This window comes from Salvia hispanica, chromosome 3 (genome assembly GCF_023119035.1).
Source record: "Salvia hispanica cultivar TCC Black 2014 chromosome 3, UniMelb_Shisp_WGS_1.0, whole genome shotgun sequence".
Lineage (NCBI taxonomy): Eukaryota > Viridiplantae > Streptophyta > Magnoliopsida > Lamiales > Lamiaceae > Salvia > Salvia hispanica.
This window is the reverse complement of record NC_062967.1, coordinates 9,297,191-9,317,375: the sequence shown is the minus strand read 5'-3', so window position 1 is coordinate 9,317,375 and position 20,185 is coordinate 9,297,191. Positions and strand designations below refer to the sequence as shown.

General features: G+C 35.0%; 3 protein-coding genes across 3 annotated transcripts in view; all 3 read right to left on the bottom strand.

The window, feature by feature from the left end:
- Positions 1–887, bottom strand: part of LOC125209213 (putative UDP-rhamnose:rhamnosyltransferase 1) — a 1,483-nt gene extending 596 nt beyond the window's left edge. Inside the window, exon 1 of the mRNA XM_048108818.1 lies at positions 19–887. Within this exon, the coding sequence (XP_047964775.1) occupies positions 19–887 (869 nt within the window). The remainder of the gene's footprint in view (positions 1–18) is intronic.
- An 838-nt stretch (positions 888–1,725) lies between these two features.
- LOC125209212 (putative UDP-rhamnose:rhamnosyltransferase 1) lies at positions 1,726–3,023 on the bottom strand. Its single transcript, XM_048108817.1, has 2 exons — positions 2,639–3,023; positions 1,726–2,391 (listed from the first exon to the last, which is right to left on the bottom strand). Exons 1-2 carry the CDS (start codon positions 3,021–3,023, stop codon positions 1,859–1,861), a joined length of 918 nt encoding a protein of 305 aa, XP_047964774.1. The 3' UTR covers positions 1,726–1,858.
- A 3,558-nt stretch (positions 3,024–6,581) lies between these two features.
- On the bottom strand, positions 6,582–16,131 carry LOC125213448 (dynamin-related protein 3A-like). Its single transcript, XM_048114005.1, has 20 exons — positions 15,549–16,131; positions 14,293–14,575; positions 14,148–14,176; positions 13,961–14,062; positions 13,283–13,351; positions 13,142–13,201; positions 12,587–12,700; positions 12,433–12,481; positions 11,513–11,622; positions 10,953–11,045; positions 10,725–10,817; positions 10,500–10,637; positions 9,937–10,050; positions 9,751–9,846; positions 9,607–9,649; positions 8,806–8,954; positions 8,580–8,726; positions 8,149–8,201; positions 7,617–7,716; positions 6,582–7,137 (listed from the first exon to the last, which is right to left on the bottom strand). The coding sequence occupies exons 1-20, from the start codon at positions 15,936–15,938 to the stop codon at positions 6,865–6,867; spliced, it is 2,505 nt and encodes an 834-aa protein (XP_047969962.1). The 5' UTR covers positions 15,939–16,131; the 3' UTR covers positions 6,582–6,864.
- Between the last annotated feature and the right edge of the window lie 4,054 nt (positions 16,132–20,185).

Below are 20,185 nucleotides of genomic sequence, written 5' to 3'. Positions count from 1 at the left end.
ATCCAGAGGAAAGGTAACCTCGAAAGCTCAATTGAATATGCTAATTCGTGTATTTCCTCGAGGGCCATCTTGTACTCGCTCCCGAACCCTACGAACAATACTGACTTTGGTTCTTTCCCATCTAGCCATTTGCAGGTGCTGGCCCAGCTCGAGTCAGTGGATGCCTGTTCGCTCTCTTCTGTCATCGGAGGGAGTAATCCAATAGGTAAAACCGGCTTCTGATATAGTTCTCGTATTAGATTTAAGTATTTGCCCTCGAACACTTCGCAGCTCCTCACCAAAACGAAGCTGCTTTCCTCAACAACCTTCGCCAAACGTTGGCCGCTGGACACGCCTGATACATCAGGTACGTGCGTGTTGCGCATCATCCGATCCGGTGGCTTGGCGTGGCATTCAGGACCCGGGCGTTGCTTCCCGTCCTTGAGCTCAGCCGGTGACCCCAAGTAATCCAGCGTGGAAGCCGTGTACACGCTGAAAAACGCGGTGCTCACGCCATACTTGGCCGCAACTTCCAAAATCCGGTATGCAGCAAAGTCAACAATTATCAAATCCGGCATTGGCACTGCCTTCTGGAGCAGATGCTCGAATGGCTCGGCTAGCATGTCGTGCGCTTTCTTGAGGAACGGCGTCTGCGCTTTCTGGATATCCATGGTGGCCTCGCAATTCTCCGGTAGTCCCTCAACCGGCTGCATTGGGAGCTCGAGAAGCTCCATCTTGGCTGCTAAAGATGATGGGATGGGAGGTAGTCTCTGCAGGTTTCTTGGGGTGGAAACGTATGAAACAAACATCCCTTTCGCTGCCAATCGCTTCGATAACTCGAAGAAGGGTATCATGTGGCCGAAGGCCAGCCATGGAAACATCATTATGTGGTGATTTTTTGCTTCCATTTTTCTGTATTGTTTTCTGCAGACTTGTGCTTTGCAGATCTTATGTAGAGATGTTGACACCCTTCAGTTTATTTGTGTTTGGAATTTTATATTTACTAGATCGAGATTTTGTATTCAAGTATTGCCATGGCCGGCTATATGATACAAGTAGCTGGTTTTTCAATTATTGAGGCATGGAATTTGTACGCCACGCCTCTTTATTTGTACTTTTGCAGAACAGTGTTGTTGTAACTTTATGACATTGAATACATTAATCGCACAAGTGACGACAACGAAAAGGGCGGTTGTTGTTGTTTTATGCTTTTACTGTATCGATTTATGCATGTAATGATCGATATCAATCACAATGAGTAAACATGTCAAAAAATAAAAGAGTGGCCTTCGATGTGAACGAAAAGGATATTTGTAAGTACTGCTTTTGCTATAAATTAAGTTTTTCACTTTGTGCAGTCCATGATCAACTCATGATCGCACATTCAAACTGTTTTGGTTTAGCTTTGTCCAATTCTACTTTCTCGTTTGTATATCAAGACATCTCATTCTTGAGGACTTGAGGTGTTATTAATGATTGTTGCATTGGTTGATTGGGAAGAAGTTGTATCCCTCAGCATTATTGGATAGAGAAGAAATTGTATCCTCATTATTTCCACGTAATTCTTTCTTTTTTTTTTGGATAGATAAATTAATTTTGGTTTATTTATCATTATTTTTTGTTGGGATTTAGATGACACGGCTGTATTATGCCGAATTCGAACTCATGAATATAAAGTGTTTCTTCGTAATTCCAAACTAGTCCTATATCTTAGGAGTGATGCAAACTTCGAAATTTCATCCAAAACAAACATATTGGATCGTAATTTGCTGGAATATGTTGTAGTGGTGGTACAGAACCTGAAATCAAAACAAAGATAAAGGAAAGACATGAATGGAAATGCAATTACGGTGCTCTTCTTGGTTGATGGTGATCCAGTTTACACTTGCTTCTTTATCAGATGGTCGATGAATTTGTTTATATAATTATCTTGACTCTCATGATTGCCAAACACACTTTGCAGCTCTGCAGCCTTCAGCCTCAACTGCTTGCCTTCTTCATCTACAAGAACTCGTCTTATGGATTCAGCAACCACGTCCCTACTAAACGAACCATCTTCGTATCCAGCTTGGTTTTCTGCTATAAGCTTAGCAGTGAGTCCTTGGTCTGATACGAAGGGGAGAAGAATTAGTGGGTGGCCATGAGCAAGAGATTCAACACATGTTCCCCAGCCTGAGTGGAAAAAACATCCCCCGATTGCTGGACGGGCGAGTATTCTTTGTTGAGGCGCCCAACCGAGAACAACGAGACCCTGGCTCTGCATTCGGCTGGCAAAACCAGGAGGCAGTAACTCTGAACTATCCACACCTTGTGGCTTTCTCAGAATCCAGAGGAAAGGTAATCTTGAAAGCTCAATTGAAAATGCCAGTTCGTGTATTTCCTCGAGGGGCATCTTGTACTCGCTCCCGAACCCTACCAACAATACTGACTTGGGTTCTTTCCCATCCAGCCATTAGCTCGAGTCAGTGGATGCGTGCTCGCTCTCTCCAGTCATCGGAGGGAGTAATCCAATAGGTAAAACCGGCTTCTGATATAGTTCTTGAATTAGATCCAAGTACTTGCCCTCGAACTCTTCACAACTTCTCACCAAAACAAAGCTGCATTCCTCGACAACCTTCGCCAAACGTTGGACGCTGGACACGCCTGATACATCAGGTACGTGCGTGGTGCTCCTTCGTCTGAGCTACACGAGAAGGAAAAGGGATCCAATCCGGTGGCTTGGTGAGGCCTTCAGGACTCGGCCGTGGCTTCCCATCCTTGAGCTCAGCCAGTGACCCAAAGTAAGCCAACGTGGCAGCCGTGTAAACGCTGAAAAACGCAGTGTTTACGCCATGCTTGGCAGCAACTTCTGAAATTCGGTATGCAGCAAAGTCGACAAGGATCAAATCTGGGGTGACCTTATCAAGCAGATGCTCGAATGGCTCAGCTAACATGTCGTGTGCTTTCTTCAGGAACGGTGTTTGCGCTTTCTGGATATCCATGGTGGCCTCGCAATTCTCCGGTAGTCCATCAACCGACTGCATTGGGATCTCGAGAAGCTCCATTTTTCTGTGTGAGTTTCTCCAAACTTGTGGCATGCTGTCTTATATAAAGAGAGACATTAGATCTGTTATGTGCTTCCCTGGTCTTTTTTTTATTTAATTTTTTTTTAACTCACGAAACACAGTTTTGTAATTTCGTGTCGAAAAGAAATATATCTCACTTAACGATAGAGGAAAAAAGGCAAAACTACAAGCTTACAACTAGCTAATTTTTTAAAAATGTGGCATTGAATCTGAACCCCACTTCTCTATATTTATATTTTCATTTGCATAGCAAACTGTATGCGGTCGATTCTACTTTTAAATGCTCACTATCTTCCGCAAACAAATAACTACTACTACCTCCATCCCCCAAAATTTGCTACACTTTGATCCGACACGGGTTTTAAGAAATGTAATGGAAAGTGAGTTGAAAAAGTTGGTAGGATGTGGGTCTTACTTTTAAAGTATTAGTTTTATAATAAAATGTGAGTATGAATGAGTTAGTGGAATATGGGGTCCACTACCAAAAATGATAAAAGTGAAGTGTATCAAATTTTCAGGGACGGACCGAAATAGTAAACTGTATCAAATTTTCAGGGACAGAAGTAGTATATAAATTAATGACTACGTTATTTGATAAATTTCTATAAGCAATTTAATTCTAGCTAAAACCTAATAAACCATTGAATCTGAACCCCACTTCACTTTATTTATTTGTACATTTGCATAGCAAAACTGTATGCGGTCGATTCTACTTTTCAATGCTCACTAATCACTATCTTCCGCAAGCAACGAACAATAAATACTCCAAAATTAATGACTACGATTATTTGACAAATTTCTATAAGAACAAATCAGATTATGATTTTCATGTAATTTGTAGAATTAATAGATTTAATAGTATATTTTGTAATATTAAAGTAAAAATAATTTATAAGACAAAATATATAATCTGAACATGGACTAAACGAGCAGAAGGGATCACATCATACATAGCATAATACATTTTATAATACACCATTAATTAGTTGACAAGTGGATCCTATTTTATGGTTAAAAAGGTTGTTTCTAAAATTTATTTCCTTCACTTTCTTACTACCATATTAAATCAAAATAATTTTGTTAACTCTCGTTAAAAAAATATGATAGGTCAAATTTGACTTTTTTAAAAAAATTATATAAAGTATTCTAAAAAATATATAAATGTCAAAAATTTCCCATTTTATTTCTTTTTTTATTTTATTAATCAACCAAGTTATGTAACTGTTGTTAAAAATATTTAATAAGTCAAATTTTATTTACTCCAAAATATTTATATAAAAAGATTAAATTTTTATGTATTCCAAAAAATTTAAAAATTTCTTTTCTAATTTCATTGAGATTGTTTGATTTTTTTTATCTGTAAAAGATGTTAGATCATATAAAAATGTATAGTAAGTAATTAACTTGAATTTGACCAAATTTCATATTTTATATAGCTATTATCAAAATAGAAAATACAGTACTCCATAAAAATAATTGCAAAATTTTAATTAATTAAAAAAACTTTTTTAACTTAATAAAATTTAAAATTATTTTTATAGAACATATATAATAAATTTTATATTATTTTATATTGAGATAAATTAATTGCTATATAAAACATAAAATTTGGTCAAGCTTCATGTTATTATAATTTCATATAAAGGCGACGCTCTTTGAGTGTTATTAAAAAGTAAATCATCATAATAAAATAAAATAAAAAGAAATAAAATGGGAAATTTTTTACATTTATATATTTTTTTGAATATGTAAAAAAGTGTTGACCTATGATATTTTTTTAACAAGAGTTAACAAAATTATTTTGATTAAATATGGTAGTAAGAAATTGAAGGAAATAAATTTTAGAAATAATCTTTTTAACCATAAAATAAGATTCATTTCTCAATTAATTAATGATGTATTATAAAATGTATTATACTATGTATGAGGTGATCCCTTCCTCTAAACGAGTATGGTGTTCATGAATAATGCTGTCATAAAGTATAGGGCGTAAAAATATTTTCATCTATGTATATAATATATGTACTCATTTATATTCATTTCATGCATTTTGTTAAATAAATATTTTTTCTGATAGAATGAAAATGATTTTGGATAGTTTATTTTACCTTTATTTTGACAGCAATTAGCCAATTTTGATAAGATATGATTCGACTATTTATATGGATGACTAGAAATTGATAAAAAAGAAATGGTACCCCCTCCTTTCCGCGGACCGCAATAGACCTATTTAGTTTTGGTATTAGTTTTAAGAATATAAAGAAAATGATGTGAATAAGTTAGTTAAATATAAATATCATTTGTATATATATTAGTTTTATAATAAAAAGTGAGTAGAAAATATGTTGATGGAATGTGAGATTTATTTAATATTTATGGTAAAAAATGAAATAGGATTCTTACTGTGGGACGGACCAAAATAACAAAACAGAACCGGAATGAAGGAAGTAACTACTACTCCCTCCGCCTCGACTAAGATCACATTTCATAGTTGACACGAGATTTTAGGAATTGTAGATTATTATGATTAATTGGAAAGACAAAGAGTGTGTGAAAGTATTAAATGGAGAGAAATAAAGAGTTGAATATTTAATTAGATAGAGAAAAAAGTAACTGAATGAATTAAGATAGAAAGTTACAGAAAATAGAAATATGTCATCTTAGTTGGAACAAATTAAAAATAAAAGTGTGTCATCTTAACTGGGACGAGAGTACTATAAGTTTTTCTATCCATTTGTTCAAAAGTAAAATCACATGCATACATACACTCCAAGTGATCCAACTCGCAGACGTCGTATCATCAGCCACGTCACACGTGTGTCCATACCACCGATTTTGATTCTTCACCCCGAAGAGAGGTTGTCAATTATTAATGTTATACTATATTTATGTTCAATTATTAAAGTTGTATATATTATATTTATGTGAGGTTGTCAATTATTAATGTTGTATTATATTTATGTTCAATTATTAAAATTGCATTCTATTTGTGTTGATATAGTCATAGGCCACCGCAATAGTTTGATATTATTCGATTTAGGTTAAACCTACTTTGAATCACCCTCAAAAATCATTAAATTAATTATGATAATTAGAATTAGTCAGAAATTATATACACCTTTTAAATTCCTCCAACATCCAATATAGGATAGATTTTGTACTCAACAAACCCTCTCAAATCGAGATCACATTAGGACAGACAGACGCAGTCGACACATCAGGACATTACAAGCCCGAATTCAAACTTGATTCATCAAGACACTCGATCATGGGTCATCCAGTGCATGTCATTAGCAAGAATCGTGGTAGTAAGTGAATGATAGAAGACAGAATATATATACACAAATATATGGTCGATTCGGTGACAGACCAACCGCATCAGTTCGATCGGTTTTCCAGTGCGTGTCAATTTCTAAACACCACGAGTCTAATGCGATGTTAAGAAGCATACATCGATCAATGCAGGGATTCTTCAGACGCCAATAATAGAGAGAAAGAAAGTGACAAAATGACAAGTTTATCCGCCCAATCAAAAAATTACAAAAAAAAAACGAATATGGATATAGTAAGAAATTACAGGGACTCAATAATAGTATAAATGCACACTATACAGAGAGAGTAGTTTGAAGCTTATCAGAAAAAATGCACTTCGCAACCAACCCTTATTTCTAGAAAGAAAGGTTACCCACTCGCTATAGCAGCAGCTCCTTTTATTATTAGAAGCTTTCTGTAAAAGGCAAAAATCTTGATTTAACATAAAGAACACTGCGTAGGAAGTCGTTTAATTGCAGCTGTTGGTTTTGCAGCATTCTACGAGGACCTAAAAATCGAGTGTTGGATAAAGACCAGACACCGAACTGCGTCCACTGCCATTGGTTTCTGGATAATAAGGAGAGTGCAGCTCACCGGAATGCGATGACTTCCGTGACTTGGAGTGTTTAGGTGATGCACCGTATAAATCGGTGGAACCACTGCTGGTGTTGTATACAGATGAGGTCGGAAGCCCATGGATCTTTGGAAGACCTGTTGTATCATTACTCAAGCTGTAGCCCCTCTCAATTGTCTCGGCTTCAAGTGGCAGTTCATCCAATGTCTACAACACACAAAAAACAAAAACGCGTGTATTATTTACCAGCAACGCAACTTTGTTCAGAAATTACAGTGCCCGTGGAAAAAAATATGAGGAAAATCTGCCACACAAATGTATCACTACTTCCTCGTGCATACTAACTAGGCAACTTGGAAAAGTTGATTACAAGTCCAGAGTCGTAAGGTTTTTACTACGTCGCCTTGAGAAACAGGGATATGCATCATCCCAAATTTATGTTCAAGGGTCTAATCAACTTCAAAGCTTGAATTTTTGTCAGCTAGTTGAAAAGGTGAAAAGGGATTAGTGGGTGGGGTGACTGGGGGTGGGGCCGTGGGGGGAGCATGGAAAAGCGTCAAATGAGAAATTGCTGATCAAGCATAAAGAAGGGAACATCCACTTGAATAAGGCTGGGATGGTGTAACTGACACTTTTTCTCGTGTCTAACCCAAGGTATTGACTAAACCACAAATACAAAGACTTACTCGGAATGCTTGCTGCAGGACACGAAGTGTTTCTCGGGTACGCTTCCTCTTAGTAGCCACCTCATCTGGTTCCTGTAACATTTCTTCAAACAAGTTGTCTCTGCTCAAACACAACCGAGAACACGCATCAGCTATTTGTGTTCGGGAAAGTTCAAAAGTACTTTAAACATGGGAATGAGGGTAGGAAATTGCAACTTAACACGGCCATTTTATTCATATGTTACATGACAGTGGACATCCATGCTAAATTGCTGATAAGAGGCAAATAATCAAAGGAAAGGGAACTAGAGTGTCGTTGAATTTCTCATCCAGTTTTTTTTTGTATAGGGTGGAAGAAAGTAATATTAACCAAAACAAAACATTGTTCGATTGGGGAGGTAATCTAGCCTGCGTTGTATCATTGCATGGCATTTTCTAAACATGCTCATTTACAATTTCTTGATTCCAATAACCATATTTCCACCTTATATTTCACATCCTCCTTTTGCTTCCCCATCATCCAAAATTACCATATCTCGGAAACATAACATACCTGTAAAGCTTTTTGATGAAAACGTTATGGAGCTCTCTTTTTGTATGGTGAACCTGCAAGAAGAAATATTCATGTGTATACAGTTATGATCAAAGAAGAACAACTTAAGATGCATAGATTAAACAGGTTACATTAGTACATGCAGTGATTAAAAAAGAAAAGGATAATGGAACAGATGAGACTAGTGCATATACGGCAGCTGCATCCCTGACCAGATATTCAAGGAATTAACATGGGGTTTCAGTCAAAATGGACATAAGACTGAGATTGAGTGACTGAAAAGGAATCAATATTCAGATACAAACACACGCCATGCTCAGAATGATACATAGGTCACTAGTAATAAATCACAGATAAATTGTAACAGAAATAACAGAATACTAGAATAGTATAAGCTGAACAAAAAACTTGAGAAAAAGAAATTAGAATACCAAAAAATGCATAATAGCCTTTGGTACAGAATCCTCGATGTTCTTCCGTACGATATCATAATATGATCTCAGCAACAGCTTTGTTATAACAATCTCGACAGCCTCTTGTTCTGAGTGGGTTTCCAAGGGCCTCAATACACTAGGGGGCTTAAATAATAAAGAAGTCGGTTAGATGGCATGGAATAAAATATCTCCCAAAATATATTGATTACCAAAGAGGATATACCTCTCTCAAATGAATCATTGAGATACCCTGTTCCATGGTCTGAACAGGTTCAATGAATTGTTTGCTGGTTGAATGTTCTTTTGTGGTTGAACGATTATCATTGCTGCCAAAAATTGAAGATATTCCCCAAGATGAACCGACATTGTTACCTGTTTGAATATGTAACGATGTCACATCTAGTAACGACAATCATTCACAAAAATTGCATGACAAACTGTTGATCAATTTCTATCTCGAAAGCAGGAAAAGTATTCTCAAGATCTTGAAAAGAATGGAAGCCTCCAGCTTGAAACCTTTTAAAATAATTTGGTTCTTATCATAAGAACCACTTCTTACAATAAGAAGTTCAACATCATTTACCAGCTCCTCAAATTGAAAGCCGTGCTTAAGTCGCACAATCTCATACTTTCATTTCAGTGATGGAAGACAGTGTAACTAATAAACTTCATGGACATTTTTTTCCAAAAATAGAAGGAAAAATTGGTTATATACAACTAACCATTTGCAAAGGCACATGATATGCATTTTACAATGGATTCGGCAACTAATCAAATTCTAACAAATTTTTTTTGCAGTCTATTAGAATGGGGCCTATCTTCTCCTCAAAAGGCCTTGTAGAGGGAGAGAGTTATCCAAACTTATACTATTGAAGGCAGGATCCTTACTAACTTGATGTGGGATAACAGTATGCAACAAAGACTCCAGCAGTATTGTTCTTACTCCTCCGAGGGAGATGGTGTCATCAGATTTTAAGGGTTTATTCACATAGAAATTTTTCCTGAAATAAAATGGCAGATGTACCTGATGAGGAACTTTTCTCTAATTCTGCAACAGGCCGAGCACCCTTTTTGCCAAAAGAGCAGCAAAAAAGAAAGCAATTAATCACTTTGAAATTAAATAAATATTTGGCTCCACAGGAACTTTGAGCATCCGTACAAAACTCACCTGCTCTGGAACAATTCCATTCACTTGCCGACCAAGAATAGCACGAGACTTTAGACTTTTCTCTGAGTTTATTACTTTATCTGAATCTCCAGCATCCTAATTGATAAATGCCAACCATATATTAGTTAACATGACATTGTTCGGAATTGGAGAAGACTGTAACTCATCAGTACAAAAATTGTGGACCTTCTGCCTTGAAACAGGTGTGGCAATCCTGGATAACTTGGTCTGTTGCACTGCTGTCTCAACAGCTTTACTCCCGCCAATAAAATTTGGATGGGAAGTATTTATATAATCCATCTATAAATAGAGTAGTTATGTTTCAGCTATTTCCAAAAGTAAATGAAGCAAATTTTTCATGAAAAAGAATATATAATCGGCAAAAGTTCAATTATCTCCTTATATTGAAAAGATTTAGTCCATTCATATCACAAATCACCTTAGACTGGAAAAGGTTAACTATCTCCTTATACTAAAAAGATTCAAATATCACAATACATACGAAATCATTTCTTTCATAAGATCCACTACTATATTTGATTGTTTACTGTAGAAAACAGAATAACTATACTGAATCCATAAGACAGGTTCATCACTAAAGAAGTCAGTGGACTGATAAGTAGCACAATAAAGTATATTTGTATCAAATCCTTAGGTGAGATAAATGATAAATAACCAGTACTTTTATGAGGCCAAATAAAAAATATGACAAGGTGTGAAAAAAGGGTATACGTCCAGATGCACAATACCTCCATTTCAATTATATGACCAATCATTGTCTCTGACGGCTCAAGTCCTTCTCGCAGAAAATTACCAATAACCTCATCCATGCGCTTCCGTAGGACCGGAAACCGTTGCAATTCATTAACCATACAACGATGGCTCATCTATAAACAACACCCAGAGAACATGTCCAGTTAAAAAGACAAAAGGTAACAATGGGCCGATTCAAAAGGTAATTTGTATAAATATACCTTCATTAACTCGTCGTATATAAATCTGGCACATTGAAGACTTGGATCTAACAAGCGAGCTATTTGTCTTCTAACAAGAACCTCAAATGGAACCTACGTGTTTGAAATTATTTGGCATGAAAATGTTACAAGGAAAGAGAAAACACAAAATGAAGGCACTTGCAGCTTTCCCTGACCTAGAAGTATAACACAACACAAATAGAAAGGAAAGTAGGAGCAAAAACCTACATCCGGTACAAACAGTGCAGATCTCGGGCCAGTTGCATTTTGAATGGCAGTACGGATGTCATCATCAGTTAAATCTTCACAAGGATCTACTTCCTGCACAAAGAGAAAGGACTGCACTAAGCAAATAGAAGCTGGATACAAAGGAATTGAGTAGATAAAACATCCATAAGTATGAAGCTCAAGAAAAACTGAATCTTAGATAAGATAGTACTAGCACATTGCAGCAAAATACATACATTCATCGATCTCAATAGTGGAGCAACATAATCCAAACTATTTTTTGAAATATCTTTGGTAGATTGGTGGATGGGGGATTAATAAAGCCATGACTACGACACTTTTAAACATGTTTCGTTTTTAGCGAGCATGGCTTAATCATTTTATTCTGTTATTTGTCTGAACTAATTTGTACACAGCATTATTAGCTTCCAGTTTTGACTAGTCGACAAAACAAACGAATAATCATATTCATATTTCCTTCGTCTCGGAAACAAAATTCAAGATAAAATCAAACTCAAACACAACTAATTTATAAATTCAATCAAATAGGAATCACAAACCTCCAAGCTTTTAACAAATATATGTTGGAAAATGTAATGGATTCTAGCTCCACCAGACAGCTCAGAAGTTGACATCTCTTCATTTTTCCCTTCTATCATGGAGGAGAATGCTGTTTTGAACAAAATAAACTCCTCAAGTAAGTAGCATTTACATAAATCTTTTTGAGGGAGATTTCCAGGAATGCAGCAAATGGACAAATGTGGTCATCAATGGTGGGACAGTTTCACATTTTTCCAGTCTTAGACAAACATAAGAACGACTATAATTGATAATCGGGGAAAGTGGCCCTAGATGCTTACAGTACAGCTACTACAGGTCAGACTTTTATATGATATATGGAGTAAGACAGTAAGTTAATTTAATTATCAACCGCACAGTGCATATAAAGAATATATGAATCAGTTTACTATGCATTAGTAAAACATTAGTACAAGATAAATGAGCATGCATGTACTTCAATACTTGTCATGAGTGGTTGATGTGTTTATGGAATATGGAACGAGTAGACGTTCATATCTAAAATTTTAGCATGACGGTCCCCAAAGAGTATGAACATTGGGTTCGGCATGGGTTTTAATGCATTATTGGTAAAGAGAGAGATAGATAGAGAAGTTTTTTAAGTTTTGTTAGTGGTGAATGGGTCCACCTCATTAGAGAGGAGAATTTCCAAAATTGGAATGTTCATACTCTTTGGGGACGGACGAAAAAGGAAATAGTGCATACTCTTCAGGGACGGAGGGAGTATTTAATAACTCTAGTGTGCATCCTCATATAAAGGGACATTGAAGTTTAAAGCAGTGCTCGTGCAAAATCCCTTGATGGGGATGATTGGTGATGAGAAGTGCCTGTGATAAAGGTCTAACTTTGGTGTCTTAAATGACCTACTTATCTAATAAGTTAATACAAATGAAGTCTTTACCCTCCGAATATTTTGAAAGAATGTTCAGCAGCAGTGCTCCCTGGCCAGCCTGTTCATCAAAAGAAGGTCAAATATTAGGATCAAGATAATAGGCAGGATAGCACCAACAGCCATACATATGATCATTTTACATTCATTAGGAATACAAACGAACCTTTGATTCAGTAATTTCTCCATAGCTAGCATGCTCTTTTGCAACAGAGACAAGGGCGGCACTAATGCGGGTTTTCAATCCTGGAAGAACAGTCTTAATATGTTGAACAAGAATCTGTAGCAAGAACAAAGGAAATATCAAGCAAACCGAAACTCAATAAGTATCTGTTAGTTTTCATAAAGTATCAATATCTCATGCTCTAAAGTATAGTACTAGTAGATCTTAATTTCCCTTTTTACATAAGACAGACAGCATTTGAGCATCCACGTTTCAACCAGCAAACTAAATTGCACACTGAAGAGAATGCTCTGAGTCATTTCAATGGCACATTTATGCTCATCAGTTACTAACCCAGGTAACACGCATGCAAGTTGACAAGTATGTAAGTATGTAACAAAACCATGCAAGGATGAAGAAAGAAATCCAACTATGAAGACTAGAAAAGAATAAGCAGTTATCCAGAAACTACATGTTGAAAATAGATGTACTTTCAAGGATACCTATAAGAAATTTTTCACATAATATTTATATAGAACACTGTCTAACATTGTATACCTGGTTCAACTTCTTGGCCAACTGAGGCACCCCACAACGGTCAGCAAGATCATTGTACACCTGCAGAACATATACATTAATAATCTAAAATAAGAAAGAGATCCAGAAATCAGTTCTAAACAGAATAGATCAAGGTCATACGTGGCGACTGCGGAAGAATTTCTCTTCTGCTACAAGTGCATCCTTGATGGTCCGCCTAGACATAATATCCTGCATAATTAATAATCATCAAGGGCATAAGCTGCAGTTGCAAAATCCGTCTGGCATGCTACATACAACACTGCTCTCTCTCTCTCTCGCCCCCTAATATATATAGTTCTGTTAATTGTTCTGTAATCAATATACATTGGGAATCTTCGGACTTGACACTATAAGTTAATATTCTTAGACCAACTCTAAGCTATACATCAACAAAATAGTGCATCTGCATTGTACTCCCTCCGTCCCAACTTAATTGTCACTCTTGGAGTGGGCACGGTTTTTAAGAAATGTAAGAAAAGTTGGTTGGAAAAGTTAGTGGAATGTGGGATCCACTTTTTTATATTGGTTTTATTATAATAAAATGTCAGTGAAGTGAGTTAGTGGAATGTGGGACCTACTTACCATTTATGGTAAAAATGAAGTGTGACAATTAAGTTGGGACGGTCCGAAATGGAAAAGAGTGACAATTAAGTTGGGACGGAGGGTGTGTTTTAAAGTATCATCGTATCATCTATAGTCTATAAAAAATTCTAAAGGTTTAACATAAGGAATTAAATTAACATATTGTGTAGAAACGGGTAACAACTGATGGGTAAGAGTAAGAACAAGGAAAATCACCTCTTGACTGCGATTAACAACACCTACATAACCTAGGCGAAGTGGAATAACTTTTCCAAGCAAAAAGTTGCAAGCATCAGTACCCCTGTCCATAATGTCCAACTGAAACAACAAAGCACCACCAAGATAAGAATAAAAGCACATAATAACTAGGTTCATTAAATCAAATTATGATGGTAAACCTCACCTTAGTAATTACACCAATTGTTCTATACCCTGCAGGTACAAACTTGAAAACATGAAATCCAGAATCCAGATACTAACACTAGAGTAGGAGCAAGATATCGACTCTAAAGAGGAAAATAAAAACGATAAGTAAATATAGAAGGTACCATCGGGGTCAGCCATTCCAGCCATTTGAAGTGCATCTGAGTTAGCTAGATCAGCATTTGCTGGTGTTACAGCCAGAATTAAGCAACTTGGACGCTTGATATATGACATTATCATTGTTCTAATGCGAGCCTCAATATCTGATGGCTGATCGCCAACAGGAACTTTAGTTAAGCCTGGTAGATCCACAAGTGCAATGTCTAGAACATTGGGGGAGAAAATCTTTAAACGGATTTGTTTGTCCGATACACCTTTGTTTGCCCCAGCTTCTCTCTCAGTTTCAGCCTAAACAATAATTAAGCTGATCAAATACTGGAAAAAAGCTATGCATCACATTCAAAGCTGTGAAGGCCCTACCCTCAATGTGACACAGTGACACAAATATACCAGAATCGTTAACAAAATAGAATCCATCAGAAGCTAATCTTTCATATTCATGGTTACTATTTCTACCAGAAGTTGTCCTTACTTAGGTGAAATTATGAAATAATGTAAGAAATTCAAATAGTATCAAGTCCCAGTGAAATAGTGAACTTGTAAAACATACCAGCATTGCATTATGCCTAGCAGTATCTACAGATATGCATTACTGAAACGCAAGAACTAATATTAGTGCTTGCAATTCAAAAGAAAAAGGAATATCACTAAAAGTATTTTGTAAGTTTTAAAATCTGTTCGGATTTTCCATCTTTTCACATGAGTTTAACTATATCCTCTGAACCCTTCAAAAGTACATAAACAAAACAACTCACCACCCCTAAATATCAGTATAATGGCAATCATAATGTGCTTAGTTTTTAGGAGTGTTCACAAATGTATTCTAGTTATTGTCAGTTGAGTCCAGTCCTGACTAGTGTAAATTGTACAAACATATTTGTGCATGACAATCACTTCACTGAATGAATGTTTGGGCCATATTATGTTCCTGAATGTTTTCAAGATCTCCGTATCTCAATTTCAAATCAACTTGCCAACACACTTTATGAAAAATAGTGTGATCAGACCCCAGCACCCGTCTCCTAATAATCTAAGTGCTTTAAGTTTCAAGTTTAAGCCAAGTACCAATACACTCTTTTTATTTTCAATAACTTACAAATTTGTCACTTTACAGAAACACATCTCGTTCATACATCATACAGTGGCTTCTTCACCAAGGTAGTTTAAAATAATAGGATTAACTCTATGCTTAACAATTTTCAATATATATGCAAAGGCATAATGGCAGCGCTTGATAAAACACAACATATACGAAAATTACCTGAATCTCCCTCCGAATCTCGTTGAAATCAAAGAACTTCTTCCCGTTCAAATGCAAAAACTCCCCCCACTCGTCTTCAGTACCGTCTCCCTTGCTTTTGGTCTGCACCAGCTGCAGCACGAGCGGTCGGCGCGTGCAGATGTCATTTCCACGCGGAAGGAAATCGCGTCCAACCAGCGCCTCCAACACACTGGATTTGCCGCTGCTCTGGCTTCCCACCACCGCCACCTGCGGCAGCTCGATGGTCGACTGGCTTCCAAGCTGCGAGAAGATGTCTTGCAGCTTATTCACTATCGGTATGACCGAGTGCCCTAGCGGCGCCGTCGCACCAGTACCGTTACTCGCCGCCGCCGCCGCTGCCGCTGCCGCCGACGATTGCTCTTCCGCCATGGAGTCGTGGTGAAAAAGGTGAAATACAGAGTTTAATAATTGCGTGAATTGTCAAAATTACTGGATTATTAAGATCTGATTTGGGAGATCGCGAGAGTGATTAGCTGAAAACCCTAGATAGGCGTGGTGGAATGTGTGATTGGAGGTGGATGAGAGAGAGAGCGTTTGAATTTTGATTTTTAGAGAGAGAAGAATAGCAGAAATGAAACCGTGTGTATATATATGCGAATGTTCTCTACCGCCTTAGCTAGAGAGCGAGCGATGCAGAGGTCGCATGGTTAGGTTTTTTTTTTAATTATATAAACTTTTTATCTGTAAATATTTACTTTTAATATTTTAAATTTATTTTATTATTAGTACTATAATGTAATCATAACAGGAATCAGAGTATGAAGCATGTAGTGAGATTCTTTTCATTTTTATAAAAACATACTGATACTGATACTAATAATTTGGATTGCTATCTCAAATTCACAATTATAAAAAAATCTCAAAATACTTTTTTATATTTATTGATTAATGGGGTATTGATTTTGAAGGTTTGCAATTTTTAATTATTGTGGTTTTTTGAAAAAAAATGGAGAAAGGATAATTAAAATTGAATGTGAGTCCATCTGTGGTGCAGGCTAATGAAGCGGACATTTGTGGAGCCGTATGGTGGTGATGGCACACCACTCTCTACCCAATTCACAATTAATGAGTCCAAATATAAAATTTAAAAATGGATAATAGCTATTCAAATTGCAAAATTTAGTGAAATTATTATTAGTCGCATAAAATTTGAAAATATAACATCAGTAAATTTTCAAATTTTGATTTTTTTTTCATTTGTGTATAAAATGACATATGTTATCGTTTAGTTAGAATAAAAGAAAATAGAAGAAAAAAAATACTACTACTACTATTTATTTGATTCCGTTAACATTATTCTAACATCATCAAATATGTCATTTGGTATATACTAATAGAATAATTAAGAAAAATTGAAACTAAGTAATTATATAACATATTTGCAAACATCACAGGGACTGGTTAAAATTTGGCCAAATTTCTTAGATTTAATTGGCCATTATCCCATTTTTTAAATAATTGGCAAATTTTGTCTTGTAGGTTAAGTAATAGATGTCATGTTTTTTCGCCAGCAATTCCTATTTTAAGAGGTGAAACAGAAAGCATCATATCACTTACTCAAATGAGAGATTTTTTAGTTGTAAATTTGTAGGCAGAGCAAATAGATAATGTCATGGTATTATGGTATTAGGGTGTGTTTTATAAGTTAGTAATATAAGATAGAGAATTATATATAGACAATTCTAATCGTTTGATATTATAGTTAAGCTTAATTCAAAGTCCAATATAAGATAAGGGTCCTATCCAATCTTACCAAAATTATAACTTTAACCATGTTTATGTAACTCGCAAATTTGTCAAGTTAAGCCATGTTATTTAATATACTATACTAATTTAGATAATTTCTGTTCTATCAAACAACAACAACAAAAAATCATATATTTGCATATCTTGACATGGAAAGCCCGTATTTCTTATCTTATTTTATATATTTCTCGTATCTCATCTTTTTTATCAAACGAGTCCTTAATTTGTAGACACGTCAAATAAAGCTTTCAAAATTATTTACGTGTGTTGTGATTGAATTATCATAAAACTAGATGTTGTGTAATTCATGAATTGCGATTATTGAATTATTGTGATTTTGAAAACAATAAACCCACTACACTGGAATGGTTCAAAGGTAGACCAGATGAATTTACAACTAAAATAAAGGTTTTAAATCTCAGTAATATTTGAATTTGATGGATCCAAATATTGAATTATGGAGGGGAGTGGATCCTCTGCAGTGGAGGACAATCACATCATGGTGCTGTGCTAGAGAACGACGTCGTATTTGATTTGGTTTCTTTGCTGATTACTAACATTTTGTTATGCTTTACGTACTGTACTTTTAATGGGTAATTCATTATTATTATAATATTTTATTCGTTTAATGACACTTTTTGTAACAAGGAAATGGAACTATTATAATGTTTGCAGAATAACAATGATAATAATAATACTGTGTGCAAAATAGTTTTGTTTTTAATATACTAAAATAATACTCTGAATTTTGAAATGAAATTTAATAATTAGATAGTGTATATATTATATACATATGTGATAAAATAAACTCTTGTGCGTTAAAAATTTCACAAAATTCTTGTATAGATTTCTATTGGCCAAAGTTTAATTAAAAAAAATTAAATTATATTCTCTCCGTCCTAAGATAGTTGGACATGTCTTTTGGGCACAAGATTTAAGTAATTGATGTGTTAACGGTTAAAGTCGAGAGAGTAAAGTTAGAGATATGAAAAGAGGTGAGTATGAGAGAAGATAAAGTTTTTGCCAAAATTAAAAATGACTAAACTTCCTTGGGCCATCCAAAAATGAATACGACTCAACTACCTTGGAACGGAGGGAGTATGTTCAACCATAAAATATAAAAACTTTTACTTGAAAAAATATTACTCTTTGTTCCTAAAAAATATGCGTTTTGGGTTTGACACAAGTATTAATGAAAATTGGTAAAGTAAGATAGAGGTAGAGAGATAAAAATAATTAAAGTATTGTCAGTGGAAAATGAATCTCACCTCATTAGAGAGAAAGAGTTTCTAAAATTAAAAAATGCATATCTCGTGGGACGGACTAAAAAGGAAAGATTGCATATTTGGGATCGGATGGATGGAGTAGTAATGAATTGGCTAAATAAATTCAAAGTGAAATATATGTATTTTTATTATATTTTTCTTTATAAAACACAACTATGCATTTATTATTAAACTGGTTTCTATCTCTATGTTATATAGTAAGTAAAAATGAATAGCATTATAAAATTGTAATTATGATTCTCATAATTTGAACTATAGAGAGAATCCAAGGAAGCGAGAGTATTAAAAAACAAAAATACAAAAAAGAGTAGGAACAATAAAAATTCAAGGAAACCAAAAAATGCAGTATAATAATCTTCCACAAAAATCAAATCAACGCCGTTAAATTAATATAATATTATAATAATTATAAGAATAATGAATCACCCATTAAAAAGTACAGTAACTTAAACGCATAACAATAGGTTAGTAATCAGCAAAAGAAACCAAAATCAAATACGACGTCGTTCTCTAGCATAACACCATGCTGTGATTATCCTCCACTGCAGAGGATCCACTCCCATCATGGAGTTTGAAAATTATGTGAATTCAGGTCTTCCAGGCTTGCCAACCCCATGTTAGTGGTGATCCAACACTTTTAACGCCGCTTTTAAAAAATTGGAAATTCAAAATTATTTAAAAAATGGAAATACGTATGGGGAGTAATGGTATATAGCCTAATTTTGAGTAAAATTAGAGGATCGTCATTTAATAAGATTATATTTTATAATTGAATATGTATCATAGTTGACTCACTAAATTAAATACCATAATTTAATTATAGATGTGGATAGTCGGAATAATAATTAGTCATAGTATCCCCTCTAACTAAAATAATTCTACTAACATTAAATGATAGTGAGTTACAACAACGGAACACGCCTTAGAGCATCCGCAGCGGTCGTCCTTGCCGACGGACGCCGTCCGTGTCGCTGGCAAGGACGCCGCTGTTCGCCACTGCACGTTGTCCGTCCGTGCCGCTGAGCAAGCTTACGTGGTGGGCTGCGATTGGCCAACAACATAGCCTTTGGCAATTTTATTTTTTTCTTTTTTTTTAAAAAAAAATTGAAATTAATTAAAAAAAATCGTTTTTAAAAAAAATTATTTTCCCACTTCCCAATAAATTATATCCGTTTTCTGCACATTTTTAATTTATTTTTCAATTTTTTAATTTGTAGGATTTTAATTATGTAATTTTTTTTTATAGGATTTTAATTATGTATTTTTATTTTTTAGGATTTTAATTATGTAATTTTAATTTTTTATGATTTAATTATGTATTATTTATATTTTAATGTATTTTTATATTGTATAAATGTTTTTAGTAATTGAAGTATTTAAATTGAATAGCTGAATGGTGAGATCCCTGAGCTTGTCCTTGCGGAAGAGCATGGATGTGGGTGTTGTGCTCTTGCCTAAGGATAGAGAGTAAAAGTGGATCCGGGACTATCTCTGTGCTCTTATTTAAGAGTACGGATGAAGATGCTCTTAGTGCATGTAAGATAAATGGATGAAATTTTATATAAAAAAAAATCATTTATTTAA